The following is a 16,773-nucleotide window of genomic DNA, read 5'->3' as shown; positions in this document are numbered from 1 at the left end:
AATTACGATAAGATTCAGGTTGATTTAGGGTTAGGATTAAGCATGTATGGTTTGGTTAAGGGTGAGGGATAGGGATAGGATTGATAGGAGTGAGTGAGTGAGTGAGTGAGTGAGTGAGTGAGTGAGTGAGCGAGCGAGCGAGTGAGCGAGCGAGCGAGTGAGCAGTATGCATCTCCACTTTACTGTATGGATGTGAGGCATGGATCATCTATACAGCCACCCTCTCAGAAGCCTGGAGGCCTTCCATATCCAGAAGATCCTAGGCATCGCTTGGAAGGACATAGTGCCACACGCAGAGGTTCTGGAACAGGCAGGCAGCTGCAGCCCTGAGCCACCACCAACTCAGGGGACTGGGACAGGTCAACCCCTCTTCATTGGAGGAATTTTCTTCCTGCTGGACCCTCTCTGGCACTTTCACTCTTCACAGGATTGGGAATATATAAAACCAGGTCCAGCGCTTGTAACAACCTGTAGAAAAGTGTACAAAGAGGAATGCTCGCAAAGACCCCTCCCCCAACACCCATTTTACATGCCCAGTATGCAACTGCAACTGTGGATCTTGGATTTAAATATTCAGCCCCCAAAGGACTGATTCATCGGCCATCATTTTACTATCGTTATCGGCATTTATGCAGCTGATGTGTCCCGATTTGTAACAACCTTTAACTTGGCATCCCTATTTTGTGCATGTCATTATAGGCAAAAAAGAATCTACCATTTTCAGACATTTTCAAATGTAGCAGATCTACAAGCTCACAACACATTCAATTTTTGAAAACATATTGGAGAAGATGGTCATCATCAGGTACGATGGGCAACCATCAAGCAAGTGTTAAATGAAATGGCAAACCCTTGCTGCCAGCCACCCATTAAAAAGAAATGCTGAATACATATTTAATTATCATTTATTAGGAACAAAACATTGCTATTTGAATACTGTATTTGAGAGTGTATCAGTGTGTAGAGGCTGTCTAATAACCAAGAATGAATAAATAAACAAAATTATCCTTTAGTCTATGATTCTGGCGGCTTAGCAGTGAGATGAGATCAGATAGAGGGGAACAAAAAGAGGAATAAGGGGGGTAGCGGTCAACGTGCAGTTGAAATCCAAACAGAGATGACCGTGATTAAAAAATAAATCAGTTCTCAACCAGGTACAATAACAGATATACAGATATCTGCATATGAATGCAGATATCTGTCTAGAAAGGTGCGCTCCTTGGAGTGCAGACCTCCGCCAGGCTTAAGGTTGCCTACACTATGGGCTGTGTCTGGGGTGCAGCTGTCAGGACACTAGGAAGCTGCGGGGGGGGACAGACGTTGTACAACAGACAATGCAACTGTTTTGGAGGTGACATCTCCCTCAACATGTGATTCCAATTTGGATACGATTCGATGTTGCGTTCATGATATATATGGTTTCTTCTTTTTTTGCCCCTTCTTTTTTTGTGAAGGCAATTACAGGCGAACGGTATTGCGTAGGAAAACCCTTGTTTCAATGTGTGATCCAAATTTAGGGCAGATTGGACGCTCATGATTTGTGGCATGTGCAAATGGGTGTGCATGCAAAGTTTCACGCCAATCGGTCCAGTGGTGTCCGAGTCTAGCTGTACACAGACAGTGTCAGTGTCTCTGCAGGATGGGCTGTCTCAGACACAGCTCGCTGGTTCCAGAGACAATGGGCACCTGACTCTCCATGTGGAAACGCACCAGGTGACCGACACTCAGGAAGACCTGGTCACAGGTTCGTACCTAAACACAAACACACAGAGTAACGCCTGCATTTAGAAACCTCTGCCTGCTTATTGCACGAGTACAAGAAGAACACATGTAAACAGCAGGCAGACACACACACACATAGTACCTGTCCGTGTGGATCGACCAGCAGTAGGTGTCTCACGGTGGCTCCCTCCATGCCACTGAGTACGTATTGTCCGGACGCAGAGCTGCTCTCTCTTACCAGGAAGTCTCCACTACAGCAGAGGAGCAGCTCTGCCTGCTCTCTGCTTAGCCTTGGGATGAAATGAGCAGACAAGATGAGAAAATTGTGTTTACTGATCCCTGTCGGAGGAGAAATTACTTTTCTGCATTTTCCCAGCATATGGCTATTCAGATGGCTCGGATGAGCACACAGGGGAGCTGGAGGGGTTAAGTGTCTTAGGGACACTTCAACATGTAGACTGGGCAAGCCGACGACCTTGCGATTCCCAGCGGGCCGTTCTACCCCCTTACGTGATGCTTAATTTATACTGTGTAATATAACGGTGTCCCTCCCTGAAAATAGTCCCTCTACAAGCTCACAACGGCTATTTTTGGCAGGCAACAACGTCATACAAAAATATAAATCAGACAAAAGGTTATTTCACTTTCAAACATGTTTGGGGTCATTTTAATGTCTACTCTGGGTTTTGTGAGCACCCCAAACAGTTTTTATGTTGCTTGATTCAGTATTTAGATATTTGATATTAATTTTATCAGACACGCCCCCTTCCTTTATAAACCCATTGTAACTTCAAACTCCACTTGTTAGATTCATTGAAAACACCCGTCCTTGGTTCTGATGACTGATGCCTTCTAATACATGATGGGGCTGTGTTTTTTCAATTTATTTGACGTTAAAATGACCTCAAACATGTTTGAAAGTGAAACATCCCTTTAAGGCCCTTGCACACAGTGTATGATGGGATTTTTTTATTGATCAATACGTTTTAACGCATCTGAAAAAATGCAGGAATCAAACTGGATATGATTGAAAAAATTATGGACCGTTGCAGTCACTCATCAGATTGCAATTTCGTGCAAGAGGTCATTGAGAAGACTGTGTTTGTGTGTGTGTGTGTGTGTGTGTGTGTGTGTGTGTGTGTGTGTGTGTGTGTGTGTGTGTGTGTGTGTGTGTGTGTGTGTGTGTGTGTGTGTGTGTGTGTGTGTGTGTGTGTGTGTGTGTGTGTGTGTGTGTGTGTGTGTGTGTGTGTGAGAAAGAATCAGACTCTGTGTACAAGGGCCTTTAAGGGGGACATCGGTGATGATGATGACAGACATAATATGTTTGGTTATGTACTGTAGATTAACTAAATGAAATCAATGAGCATCCACCTGCCATGGAACCAGCCTTCCTCCTTGAGCTGGGTCACACACTGTTCAACACTGATGATGTCCGACAGCCCTGTCTCTGATGTAGATACAGTAGAAAGAAAGAGAGCAGGAACAAAATTACACCAATGGTCAAAATATATCTTGCCACAATATGTCACAATATTAAATGTGACAATATGTATCGTCAAGACAAAAGAAACAAGATTTGTGTGTAGGTGAGCCATGATTCAAGATCAATTTTACATTTTGGTAGGGAATGTAGGGATTTTCGATCTGTTGTTACTGTTAGGGCATTCTCCTGAGTAAAAAAGCATTCTTATCCTTAAGTTTCATAAATCTGGGGGGAACGAGGTCAACATAACTCCCCCTGGTGGAGTACCCAAGCGGAACTTTGCAATTAGGATCTTGAACACTAAACACAATGAAAGATGGGAAATTCGCTCCTCCACCCTGAGCTATCCTATAGACTTCAGGGCCAAAGGAGTCAATTACTTACAGGATGGCAGGGACAGAAGTCTCTGGACTGGAGACAAATAGTAAAATATCATCAGCAAATTAGATTTGTTTGCCATGACTTCCTGTCGGCGAAACTTCACCCCGTGTTATTCTTGGAAGTTGGTTCTCTCGGAATGTTGCGGCTTGAGTTCCCTTTAGACATACCGGTATGTTGACTTATTAGGTAACGTATCAAATTAACTCATTCACTGCCAGAGTAAATGAATAACTAAATCAGCCACTGCCAGAGTTTTTGAGCATTTTTACTAACCTTTCAAGAGCCACAGAATATTTCGCTCCCGGACGATCGACACACAGTGTCGCAAAAGAAGGAGGAGTGTCTCTGCTTCCTTCGGAGAAAAAAAAGCGTGTCACCGCGACCCTCCGTTCTTTAGTTATCTGTTGAATATAGCTCGTTCTCCCCATTAAACGCAGAAAAAAACAAGAAAGCAGAGACAAATGTATTTTTCTAAATTCTTTAACATTAGATCGGACGGGGCTGGGTTTGTTGTGATCACGTAATTTCCGGGTATACTCTTCTCCGGAAGTCATAGGATCACTCATAGGTTGGCGAAGAGCACCATCTAGCGTAAACACTGAAAACACCAAAACACGTCAAACACGTCATTGGCAGTGTGGGCTTTGGAAAAAAACACGTCAGACTCGTCAATGGCAGTGAATGAGTTACGCCAAACTGTCCTAAATAACAAATAACAGAGTGAAAAGCACAAATGGTTTTACGGGAGCGGGGAGCCAGGTGCGTTGCCGTCCTCTCAGTATCATGTCGTCAAGTGACCTCCTTTTCTATTTATTTTAAATCAAGGTCAACTGGTAGTTCGTAACCCCCAAATTCACCAACCTCTTTCATCTTTCATATAGAACAGGACCTCCAAACAATGGTTTGCCTTTCTGTGCAGTAGTTTACATAAACATACACGTACAGTTAAGTAACTACGCAAAAACATTAACTGATAAAAAAAGGCTTTAAAGTGTTTCATTTGGCCAGTATGTAAGTGATATTGCACAAACTGTATATGTTCATGAGGTAATTGTTTATCCCCCAAAAATCATGAAGGCTGATTTGACCTTTGAGACAAATAAGTTTGACAAATAAGTCAGTGTGTCCAAAAAAGTAGTTAATGCACTTAATAACAGTCTGGCAACATATTGATGATTGTTCCAATGTTTACCTGCAGGTGGAGCTAGAGTGTCATCAGCTATGGAGCAGTTCTCATACAGTGAAACAGGCTCAAAGGAACATATCTGCAAGAAGAACAGATGAGTCATACACACAAGACAGAGCTGCGTGCGTGCGTGCGTGCGTGCGTGTGTGTGTTTCACAACTATAACATGTCAAATACCCACTAGCAGTTGGTGTACAACTGTAACAACGTGGCCCTAGATTTTAAATGTTTGTGCGATTATCACTCTTCAAAAATAAGGATATAAATCATTCTCCATTTTACTTAGATTTTCCAGACCTGCTTAATGAGGTCTAGAGCAGTGGTTCTCAAAGTGGGGTCCGGGGACCCCACTTTGAGAACCACTGCTCTAGACGTCATCAGGGTGTGGAACCCCCCGAAGGACCAGGGGTCCTTCGGGGTGTTCCAGGGGGTCCCTAGCAAAATGAGGAGCAATTTAATTTCACTATCATTTCACCAGCTAAAAGAGAGAATGTATACTATAGATATTATAGGTTTCACTCTCTCTCCACTGTTATCTCCCCACGTACAGACAGTTAGATATACACATGTACGTCTGCACCAAATATAAACTAACAACAAAACATCTTCTCTTATGGGGGTCCCTGGCTCAAAATCTTTTCAAATGGGGGTCCACAGCCTAATACAGTACTTATCGGTCTGGGGGTTCTTGACATGAAAATGTGTCAGAGCCACTGCTTTAGAGTATAGCTGGGTTATTGAATATGAACATCCTTTCCACAGTAACTCCATTATATCCCACAATCTTGGTTTATAATGACTCATTCTTATGGAAGGACAAGAAGCCTGCACTGTAAAATCCTGAGCGTTACCAAATGGACACAAATGGATCGGTAACTCTCAGAGTAAAAATAATGCTCAGGATTGTACAGTGTAGGATCAATAAGACGGAAAAAAATAATCTTCACTGCCAGGGGTAAAGTGAGCTCGGTTGTCCCAGACATATTATCTTATAAGAGACTACAGTAGATGTAACGCTAGACGAGTGCACTATTATGGAAAATAACTAGCTAATCTCGTTGTCATCATTGTGGTGTTATCTTTGCCCTCTCACGAAGCTGGATGATGTTGTCTTAAAATGCTCATGTGACACTGTAAAAGCAAAACAACAAAATGCACTAAAGGCTTGGCTGCTTTGGCATCATGTCCGATATGGAACAACACACTATTTAGAGCTGGAGAGGAACCATGTGACTGAGTCATAAGATCACTGAAACATTGCTTATTATTAAAAAAAAGGGGGAAATCATAACCTTTGAATAAATTATAGAGAATTACGACTTGAATTATATATTTTTTTACAGTATGCTCATAAAACTATTTTTGCCAAATATTCTAAAGAAACACAGTATAATTTGGTTACCCCCCTCCCTCCTTTATGAGTGATCATTTGAAAATAAAACAAAGAACATGTTGACCTGTGAGCATGGTTGATTCTAGATTGTTTTAACCACTTAAACCCTATATACTTCGTTGACTGGAGTCCCCCAGGTGTCCGTCCTCGGCTCCCTCCTTTTGTCCCCTCTACACCAAATTTCTTTGCCCATTCCCCAATTATGACATGCCCGAAATAGGGTCAGTAGGGTTCAGGTGGTTAACTCCTGAATGCAATACATCTTTCACTGTCAAGTAACATCTTGACTCATCAGTGTTACCATCAATCCATCCTGTTCAGTTGCTCCACTTGAGATGCGCATGTCCCGTATTCCGCCGGGAGGTGGCAATTTTCCAGGGATGTCATTGTAATAGTCATGGTGCTTTCTGTGTTTGCTGTCCTGCTGATCACTACACTTCTTTATAGGCTTTCCTGGACTCCAGGCACTGATTTCTAGAGCTGACCTGCGGTCACACACACACATTTGAGATATTTATTTATGTCCACATGAACAGAAGTACAAGAATGCCTTGTACAAATTGAGAGGCTTCCTACAATAGCTGATATTGAGCAGTACCTTGCTATTTGATGGCCCCTCAGAACCAACTTGTGCACATACACACACACACAATATATATATTCGTTGCTGTCCGGCAGAAACCAGCTAACTCCATTTTGACGCTTTTGCAACACCCCAAAAAAATATTGAATCAATGAAAAGCATTAAAAAGCGCTTCTGACTAAACCAACTAACTCCATTGGATCCTCAAACCAGCTAACTCCGGTGGAGTTAGCTGGTTTTGCAGACTCCAGGCTCCACCCCCTTTTGACCTCCAGCCTCATTGTAAGCTTGGAGGTCCATTCAGCTGTTCTTATCAATGATGAACAAAGCCTCCTAACACCACTTTTTTCATTTCCTGAAAAATTAACATTTTGGAGTTAGCTGGTTCCTGCCGGACAGCAGAGATATATATATAGATATAGATATAGATATAGTGGTTAAGGGTCGAAACACTCTACATACTATAATGGGACACACACACATACACAGCAAACAGCCCAGCCAGCTGGTCACACCGGGGACACGCTGATGCCCTAACCATTCAGCTATTAGGTTGTCCCGTGTTAATTAAATTCTGAGACAATTGACATCAAGGTCCATTTCTACACTGTCAGACTTAATTTAACACTCAGTGTACACACTGGCACTCGCACATCAACATTGGAGTGGACATCAAGGATAAGGAGAGCATGCTTACCTTGGGATGGCAGTTAGAACAGAGGGACCGTGACAGAGCAGCTGGTGAAAGCGTGTCTCAAAGGCCTGACCGATGCTGTTGATAACCTCTGAGGCCCGACCATGGGGACACTCCAGGATGTGACATGCTGGGGGAAGCAGAGAGAAGACAGTACATGAACATATGTCTGCATAATGAAACCAGCAGGTCCAACAACCAACGCCAATGAGCTCCATATCAATTATGATATTAAGATAATGAGCAAACTTGACCACTTAATCCTATGCAGTCCTCCAGGGGTCTATACTTTGTCCCCTCCATTTTTCTCTCTACACCAAATCTCTTTGCCAAAAATTGCTGATCTACAGAGATTGTACAGTAGATCTGCTATTTCCATCGAATGTTTGCCTATTTTTTCAGAGTGTTTGCCTATTATGACATGCCCAAAATAGTGATGCTAGGGTTCATGTGGTTAAAGTAGTAACATAGGGTTTCTTTTGTCTGTGATTCAGTTCAGACAGTATATTGTGTAATGTGACAGACAGGGAGAGGCACAAAACTATCCCCCACCTCTCTGGTTGACAGGGTCTTTGGCAACATAAGCAATGTAATCTGCCATGTCCTACGAAACAGATTCAGAGAAAAGAAGACAAAAGCATGATTCAAAGAAATCAAATATCAAAAGTGTGCACTATGCATTGTGTGTGTGTGTGTGTGTGTGTGTGTGTGTGTGTGTGTGTGTGTGTGTGTGTGTGTGTGTGTGTGTGTGTGTGTGTGTGTGTGTGTGTGTGTGTGTGTGTGTGTGTGTGTGCGTGCGTGCGTGTGTGTGCATGCGTGCATGTGGCTATTTGCTTTTATGGAGTAACAGTAAGTAAGTAATGCTTTGGTATATGATTACAGTTAATAACCTTCTTGATTAATGGCTGTAAGGTGGCTGGCAGGGGTTTAATGAAGAAACATGCATTTGAAGTATCTCCCTTGTGTAAAGGCCATAGCAACCTACATTATTGCATGGTGTTGCCTACTATGTGTCAAAATGTACTGTTGGTAAAATCCTTGGGTACCAAAACAAGACTAAAATAACTCTAACCAGGGCCATTTGTACTCTCTTCAGAGTTAAATGAACACTGTTGGTTTACTGTGTAGTGTACACAGAGACGTTTAGAATCATCACTCTGTTATCCTCCCTAGAGATCTGTGGGCTGTTGCAGAGTTATAACTTCACAAGTGGAGAATTCAGTTAAAATAAAAGACATATTAAGGATTTAGGTTGGACATTTTTCACTCTACTCATATTAGAACATTTGATTATGTGACCTGATTCTATCCTTGTTTTTTTCCTGGCTCTTCCTCCTATCTTCAATTCTTCCTCCCTTTCCTGAAAACTACAGATGGAGCTAGTACAAAATAATAATAATAATAATAAAATGTCACCCACTTCTTAACACATGCAGACCTGTGATGTTACAATAAAGCTGATTCTGATTCTTCCAACAGAAGGGGGTCCAGTAAAGTTAAGGTAAAAAATAAAGCCATGCTTGGATGGTTGTGAGAAGATACAAGACACTGAGGTTAACATTTTCCCATCACGTCCAATAGTCATGCAGTTGCGGTGGACGGGATATGCAGTGGGATACTACGTGACTTCAGAACATGACAAATTCAAAGTATAGAAGAGGAGAGAGTTATGGAGGGAGGTGAACTGCACAGGTCAACAGGAAACAACCCGACCTCACACTGATGGAAGCCGACCAAGCGGTAATTAGACTAAATTAAATTATGTGTGTGTGTGTGCGTGTGTGTGTGTGTGCGTATGTGTGTGTGTGTCTGTCTCCCTGCCATGTAATGTGTTTGTGCATGTTAGAACTTATGCCTGATTCATACTCTGTTACGCGGGGGGGCTACCGAAAATAGCAGTAATAAGAACAATTCATTGGAGTGCGACCCGTTGTGAGCTTGTAGATCTGCTATTTTCGGTGCGAGACACGATGCACAACCGAGTATACATCAGGCTTTAAAAGAAATAAACATACTGGGTCTCCTCCTGAGGCAAACGAGATGGACTGCATGGGGTGGTGGGCTATGGTCTGAAAAAGAGAGAGAACAGACAGAGAGACAGAGAGGTTCAGCTCAGTGTTCCAGTCAATCGATGATAGATTAACCGTTATTAGAGTCCAAAATGAGGGAGCTGAACCTGTCACCTGTAATAAGCAGGCGGTGGTCAGAACCACACTGTCAGTTGACACAGTGAGGTTGACTTGGCTCCCAGAGAACTGCAGGTTGATTTGACCCAGGACAGCAGATGATTCCTTGTCCGTGGGCTGGTAATGACAAAACCACTGTCATCTTATGTTCATATGTAATTTGGTTTCAAGGAGGGGAAAAACTGTTGCTTCCTGGACAGAGATAATGCTACTTTTGTGTATTCATGTGGTCTTATTCTCTTCTCGAGAGGTGCCACATCATACTGCTGATGTCACTGTGTCCTCGCTTGTCCTTAAATGGTGTGTTCTGTTCATGGCATCAGCTTCAGGTGATGTTGGTCTCCGTGCACTGTCCAGGACATCAGTCTCGGATGACATAGGTCGCATCAACTCTGCTCCTTGCATGGGTATCTCGTATTTCAGTATGGTATAGCGTGGAATCCTCTCCAACACAGTGTGTGTTGGAGAGAACAGATCGAGGACAGAGTGACATCAGCAATAGGATGTGGCATCTCTCGAGGAGAGAATATAAGACCCGTTACCACGTTCAGGAGTTCAGTTCAAGCATTGAACCCAGGTGACATCTTTACCCGGCTTCGGAACACTACAAGCTGACCTTGCGGAGAGTGAACAGGGCAGTGTCGAGTGTAACATCTCAAGGCTTTATTTAATATATAAATGGCTGACAAAATAAACGTTGAGGCAGGAAAAAAAGCAGCACAAGTGGTTGAGGTCACACGAGAACAGAGGTGTGACATTCAAGGTACTCTATCTGAGCCAAAGGAGTCATTGCGTGCGGTCCCTCAGGGGTCCGTACTTGGACCTCTTCTGCTCTTAATTGTTGTAAATGATATATCAGCAGTGAAATGCACACTGTACTTATGCTTTACGCAGATGATTCAGCCCTATAGTAGTGACAGAAAGGGATACTCTACAGGTCTTCTGGAGGACACATTGAGAAAGGAGCTGGAATAAGTTGTGGTTCATTTATAAGTTGTGGTTCATTTATAAGATGTCACTGCACCTAGGTCAAATTGAATACATTGTATTTGGACTGAAAAGGAAGATTAGATCTAGGTAACACGATCTTGGTAACTTCTCGGTGTCAGTTATTTTGGAGTGACTGGATTAGTCTCTCTCAGGTCAGGCTATTGCTTCCAAACGTATAAGCTTTGGTTTGCTGTATATCGCTAAAAAGAGGATTTTGACATTAGGCTTGGCTGGTGTCTGCACTGATACAGTGTCACTGTCATTACACTTGCTCCTGGTCCTGGTATATAGAAGGTCAGTGAAGCTAAAAAGAAGAATGCAGGTACAGTAGTACAGAATAACATTATCACATATTTCCTGGTTGTTCCCCTGGCATAGAAAGAGAGCAGCCACACACGTGTACAGTAGCTCAGATGTATTATCTATTATTTATTTAAAAGCAAGGCTTCAATGGCATTGTCTTCACCAGGGATAAAGATAATACTGTCATATTCTGTCAATACTGGTAAAGGGGCAAGATATTGTTTGAGCTCTTCTGCCTTTACTGACAGTGTAGATAGGACAGGACAATACAAAGAGAGAGACGCAGGGGAGAGGCATTAGAGCCTGACAGCAAAGTATGTGGTATGCGAGAGTATGTGGTATAAGCCTGGACCGCTAGGCCAGCGGGCACCCACGCTCTTTCTTTTATATTGGGAAATCAGATAAACATCGTAGGCAGGCCTACACGAGGTAGATTGTTTTGACTATATTAAGGAATGACTAGATTAAGGAATTGTATTTATTAATAATTATATGTTTTAGCCATGTAAGGGCCAATTTGGCCATTTTCAACCTTTGTTCATATAATTATTATTATTATTAATAAGATCACTCTGTGTCTCAGAAGAGGGCTGTGGACAGTTCAGAAACCTGCCTACCAGTGACATCATGGGTAGGCAGGTTTGGTAAATAAGATTTCAAACTTTTTTTTTTCTTTTTTTTCTAAATTTAGAGTAGCAAATTATTTGTTTGCCCTTTTTCTCCCCAATTTAGTCGTTATGCCAATTGATAGAAGAGTTATTTAGAAGAGTTGGACCACATCGAAAATAAGTCTTCTATGCTCATGTGCGTTGTCCTCCAATCAATCAATCAATTAATTAATCAATTAATCAAACAAACAGACAAACAAACAAACAAACAAACAATCAGTGTGTGTGTGTGTGTGTGTGTGTGTGTGTGTGTGTGTGTGTGTGTGTGTGTGTGTGTGTGTGTGTGTGTGTGTGTGTGTGTGTGTGTGTGTGTGTGTGTGTGTGTGTGTGTGTGTGTGTGTGTGTGTGTGTGTGTGTGTGTCTCTCTCTCAATACAATACCTTTTTCTTTCTTGCTGTTATCTTGGCTTCTGATGTCCTTTCACACAGTCTGCTGATTGCTTCTCTACATATCATACGCAAACACATGCGAACACAGGTACACACAAACACACACATAAGAACATGTAGTTATATTAAAGTTATTTCTATTCTTAACATGGTTGTCCTCAAAGAACTCTCTCACACACACACAAGTAGCATTATCTCTGTCCAGGAAGCAACTATTTTTCTCCTCCTTGAAAACAAATTACAGATGAAGGATGATACCCTGGTCGCACATCCTCTCTCTCCCTCTCTCTCTCTCGCTCTCTCTCTCTCTCTCACTTCATCTCTCTCTCCTGGTCTTCCTTGTTATACTACCAGAGATCATTTGGAGGAAATTCATCTAATTGAATTTTCCAGCCCATCATTCAGTGGTGATATTGTGAACAGAGGTTGTTGTGTACTTCTAGGTTTGGCATCCAGGATGATGATGTCAAAACATGAGCAGAAAGCTCTGTATTATAATATATACACTTATAACTTGATTTGCGAATTATAGATCTGCCAAAGCGAAATAAATGACGAAGATTAAAGTACGCAAAAGGATTTTCCCAGCAAAATAAATGAACAAGATTAAAATATGGTAAAGGATTTTCCTCTTACTATCAGCACCACAAATATGAGTATCAGTTGAGCTTAATTCATACTTCGTTGCACTACCGCGTCACTTGCCGACAATAACAGAAGTGAAAAATGTGAGGGAAAAAAGAAAATCATATTTTTTCAATGAGAGGCATGACCTTGGAGAAGTATATGTCGTACGACGAACGTAGTATGAATTAGACTTTAGTCATAGTTCCCTGGTGATCCTTAAGAATTGAACTGCATGGATTCATACATTTATTGCACGTATAGAGACACTGAAAGAGATGATGTTACCGTGTGACTTGCATTCTTGTGTCAAAGTCCAGGGCCCTCATGGACTGGGTCACCTCCACACTGCCCATGTACTGGAACATAACATAAGACCACTTAACAGACATAGACCTATAGTTACACTCTGCAAACTGGCACAAACACCTAGTTGAATGTAGACCACCCCCCAAAAAGGAACGTTTAAGGCAATCTGTCTCCTACAAGAATACTCTCCGTCTCTAGGTCATCTCTCTCCTATTGGCCTATAGAGCTTTTTCACTTGAACCCCAGCATCCATATTCTTGAGGGAACATAGCTAACAATAGCAGATGTACAACTTACAAGAGATTTGGTGTAGAATTTACTAAGTCTAGAGGGTTTAAGTGGCTAATCGGTCATACAGACACCCCTCTCATTCTGGGACTGCATGGGCTTGTACCGTCACCGGATACGCACGCACACAGTCGCACAGCACACATACTGTACTGTACATACACACGTAGCAAGCAGATCTAGAGGGGAGCACAGAGCCAGGATGAGTCACTACTGCCCACACAGGAAGCTGTGTCTGAGAGGGAGGGGGCGAGTGTGTGGGGCAGTGTGGGTATTAGTACTAGTGTGTGTGTGTGTGTGTGTGTGTGTGTGTGTGTGTGTAGGATTTTAGCTCTGTTGACTCAGCTCTCTAATGACAATGTGAATCACACCATAGAGGTGATGCCATATACACGGCAGATTAAAGTGAAAACGTTATTATGGCTTTAGTGAATAAGCACTGAGCACTTTCCTATATTCTAGTACAGCCTCCATACATGCAATTTGATTAACATATGGTGAAGTAAGTGAAGTAAGATTTCAGATTGGCATCTTGAGCCTGTTGGTGCATGGTGGGGTGGGCTTATAAGCATTGTGCGAGCGTACGCGTGTATGTATGTAGGTACCTTAATGTGACGATGAACCACTCTGCTTTCTGGCACGATCGCAGTGCTCTCCTTTGCTCTGGAGGAAGTTTTCCAACAAGGCAGGCAGTCTCTGTGTAAGCGAAGGGGATATCCCGGAGTCCAAGGGAGACTGGCCATGCAATGCAAAGTGATGGGTCGCTTAGTGCACTGTAGAACCGTAGGGTGACCCTGCCTGTGGAGCGCGGTCAGGGGTGCAGGAAGGGAGGTCCGACCGCCGAGTCTCTGATTAGGCTGCGAGCTCCAGTCCGTCCCGGGAGAGGGTCTGCCGGCATGTCCGTCTGAGGTTCCGTCCCCCTGTCTGTGTGTCTGTCCTCTCAAGCCCAGTAAGGAGACAGGGCTGTGGAGTTTGATGTTGGCCATGCGTGGGATGAAACCCTTTAGGGTGGACGTGCCCTGATCGGAGCCGGTCCGGGAATTGACCTGGGCAGAGTTGTGGTTCAGGCAGAGGTCAGCCTTCAGCGGCAGTGGTCCCTGAGGACGGTCTTCCAAAGAGGTCAGAGAATCGTTGCGCAGGCGGCTGTACTTAGTACGCTGCAGCATGCCTATTTAAAGTCGTAGAAGAATTGTTAGAAACCCGATTGTGATTTTCATTTGTCATTAATTATGAGGCTATATACCTGGTAGTCCTGTCTGTCCTTTGAGCCTGGGCAGGGTCTGCTCTCTCATAGTCAGAGACCTGTTGAGGAACGCTGGGACAAATAGATATTGGATGACCCACTTAAACAATCAGGCCAAGTGGTATTATTCAATCTAAACTTGGCTTCAACATCTAAACGGCAGGAACAAAGGAAAGGAAAGCAAAGATGTGCGTAATGAATAAAGTCCCTCTTCATCGACAATATTGCCTGAAAATGGTTTTGATATATAAAAAAGTCAGTTTTTTAATTTTTTGTATTGCAATAGTGTTGGCTATTAAAACACTCACCTGTGTGTGGCAGAATAAAAGTGGTGGGATGGGTGCTGTCCAGTGGGGTCTACAGTCCAGAGTGATCCAGTCAGGCCAGTGCTGAATAAAGTCCAACCATCCTACTGACTCTCTCTCTCTCTCTCTCTGTCCCTCTGTCACCAGGCTCTCTGCTACACTCCCCCCCTTGCTAACTCTCTTCCTCTCCCTTTACAAGGTGAAGACCAATTGTGCAGGTTTCATGAATGAACTCCCTCCGTTTTATGAATGAGAATCTCTCTCTATGCAGAAGGATGAGTGAATGGGGCAGAAGATAGATTGACAGACGGCCCCTCAGGCACTCTTCCTCCCTCCCTTCCCCTATAAACTATCACCCAATCACAGCCGGGCAGGGTGACTCATGCAGCGCACACACACACACACACACACACACACACACACACACACACAGAGCCAATACAGTATAGGCTACTAGGCGAATGCTCTGTTTCTATACTCTATCATCAAATGCTTTCTCAGTACTTCAGAGATGCTGTTCTGCACTATGAGATTAATGAATTATTTAGCTTGCCTTGTCCCATTAAAGAAGTGACCCATCTTAAAGCTATTCAGAATACTGCTTAAGTGCTTATTGATGGCTATATACATTGGACAAGACATATGGACTATAGACATTTTGTTTGTGTAGGCCACCTAAGACATGTGATATTCAAATGTCCTGCATAAGAGGAAGGGGCCGAAGATATTTGCATTTCCGTATGACATGATCCCAATCAGCGCAAACTGCTAAGCACCCACTGAAGAGTACGGTATGCAGTTGCTGCACGCTTAACATGTAGGCGACGTATATTCCCTCTTTGCAACACCACTAAGTAGGCAGATAGACATTTTAGCAACATACATTTTAATAATATATATAGTAGTCGAAATTCGGAGCTAGGTCTGTCACAATTATTACACAATAGCAATTATTTTGCATATAATCTTCATAATCGTTTCCATGTTGAAAAATGTACATACATTTTCAAATGTTTTCCAAGAATAGCAGAAATAGCAAATCTACAAGCTTACAACACGTGTTGTAGCTATTTCGGCTATTTTTTACATGTTCTTGAAAGCGTAGTAGGCCTATTATTAAATGTGTCAGTAAAGTCTTTGTATATTTAAGTTATTTGTCATATCTGACCTGTGCCATTTGTGACAGCCCTTATTCAGAGCTTAAATTAACAAGAAACCCCTGGATGCCTGCGGTGGCTCAGCTCGTTAGTGCACAGATCATTAGGACCAGGTTCCAATCTGACCAGTCATGCCTCTCTCCTCTTCTCTCTCTGCCATTAGTTCCTGTCTCGAGTCTAGTCTATACTGATATGACCCAACTAAAATAAAGCATAAAGATGCCACAAGTAAATAAACCTGTTCTCATATTATTAATCCTTTAAGACCGGGAACGCATCTGTGTGTCATTTTAAGATTTCTTTGGGCTATTAAAAAATAGCAGATCTACAAGCTCATAGTGCAGCACCGAGTGCCGCGCTATGAGCTTGTAGATCTGCTTTTTTTTTTTTTAAGAAAATCGGAAAATGTATGCAAATCTTTGAATATATATATACATTTTTAACTCAAATCTTTGCTTCTGGGGGCACCTGGAATAAAAAAAATCAGATGGGGGTCCGTGGCCAAATACATATCATTTTGGGAGGTCCTTGACATGAAAAAGTTTAAGAACCACTGATATATAGCAGCAAGTAAAAAAAGAAATAAAAGTTGTTAAAAGGGTTAAAGGAGTATATTCGGACAGTAATAATTGCCATGGAGTGTTAGTTCAGTAACAGGGTCTCCCAGCCCTTTAAAAAGCAGAAAATACATTTTCAGGTGGGTTGCCAGGAGAGACCCCATTCATCAGCTTTAATTTTATTTTATAGTGTACCAATTGTGTCTGCTCCCTTCTTTGTGTCATCACTTACACTTTCACTTGTTTAATCTGTATCCTGTGAGTTCTCTCTCCTGATCAAATTGGTATTCTGACCTAAAAATGCATTTTCTG

At 42.6% G+C, this 16,773-nt stretch overlaps 1 protein-coding gene across 2 annotated transcripts; it reads right to left on the bottom strand.

The window, feature by feature from the left end:
- Window positions 1-966: 966 nt before the first annotated feature.
- Window positions 967-14,925, bottom strand: LOC311033395 (SHC-transforming protein 1-like). Of its 2 annotated transcripts, XM_084040904.1 has the most exons (14): window positions 14,751-14,925; window positions 14,443-14,514; window positions 13,805-14,367; window positions 12,891-12,961; window positions 11,970-12,033; window positions 9,626-9,745; window positions 9,458-9,511; window positions 7,995-8,046; window positions 7,446-7,572; window positions 6,467-6,650; window positions 4,779-4,851; window positions 3,094-3,169; window positions 1,865-2,012; window positions 967-1,752 (listed from the first exon to the last, which is right to left on the bottom strand). In XM_084040904.1, exons 2-14 carry the CDS (start codon window positions 14,489-14,491, stop codon window positions 1,624-1,626), a joined length of 1,710 nt encoding a protein of 569 aa, XP_083897030.1. In that variant the 5' UTR covers window positions 14,492-14,514; window positions 14,751-14,925; the 3' UTR covers window positions 967-1,623. The 2 variants fall into 2 exon arrangements, with proteins under 2 accessions (XP_083897030.1, XP_083897031.1); XM_084040905.1 differs by lacking the exon at window positions 14,751-14,925 and having other exon boundaries at window positions 14,443-14,528.
- Window positions 14,926-16,773: the final 1,848 nt, after the last annotated feature.

This window comes from Gymnoscopelus microlampas, assembly GCF_963454915.1.
Source record: "Gymnoscopelus microlampas genome assembly, chromosome: 1".
In the NCBI taxonomy this organism is placed as follows: Eukaryota; Metazoa; Chordata; class Actinopteri; order Myctophiformes; family Myctophidae; genus Gymnoscopelus; species Gymnoscopelus microlampas.
Note: the sequence above shows the minus strand (reverse complement) of the source record. Positions and strands in the feature narration are given on the sequence as shown.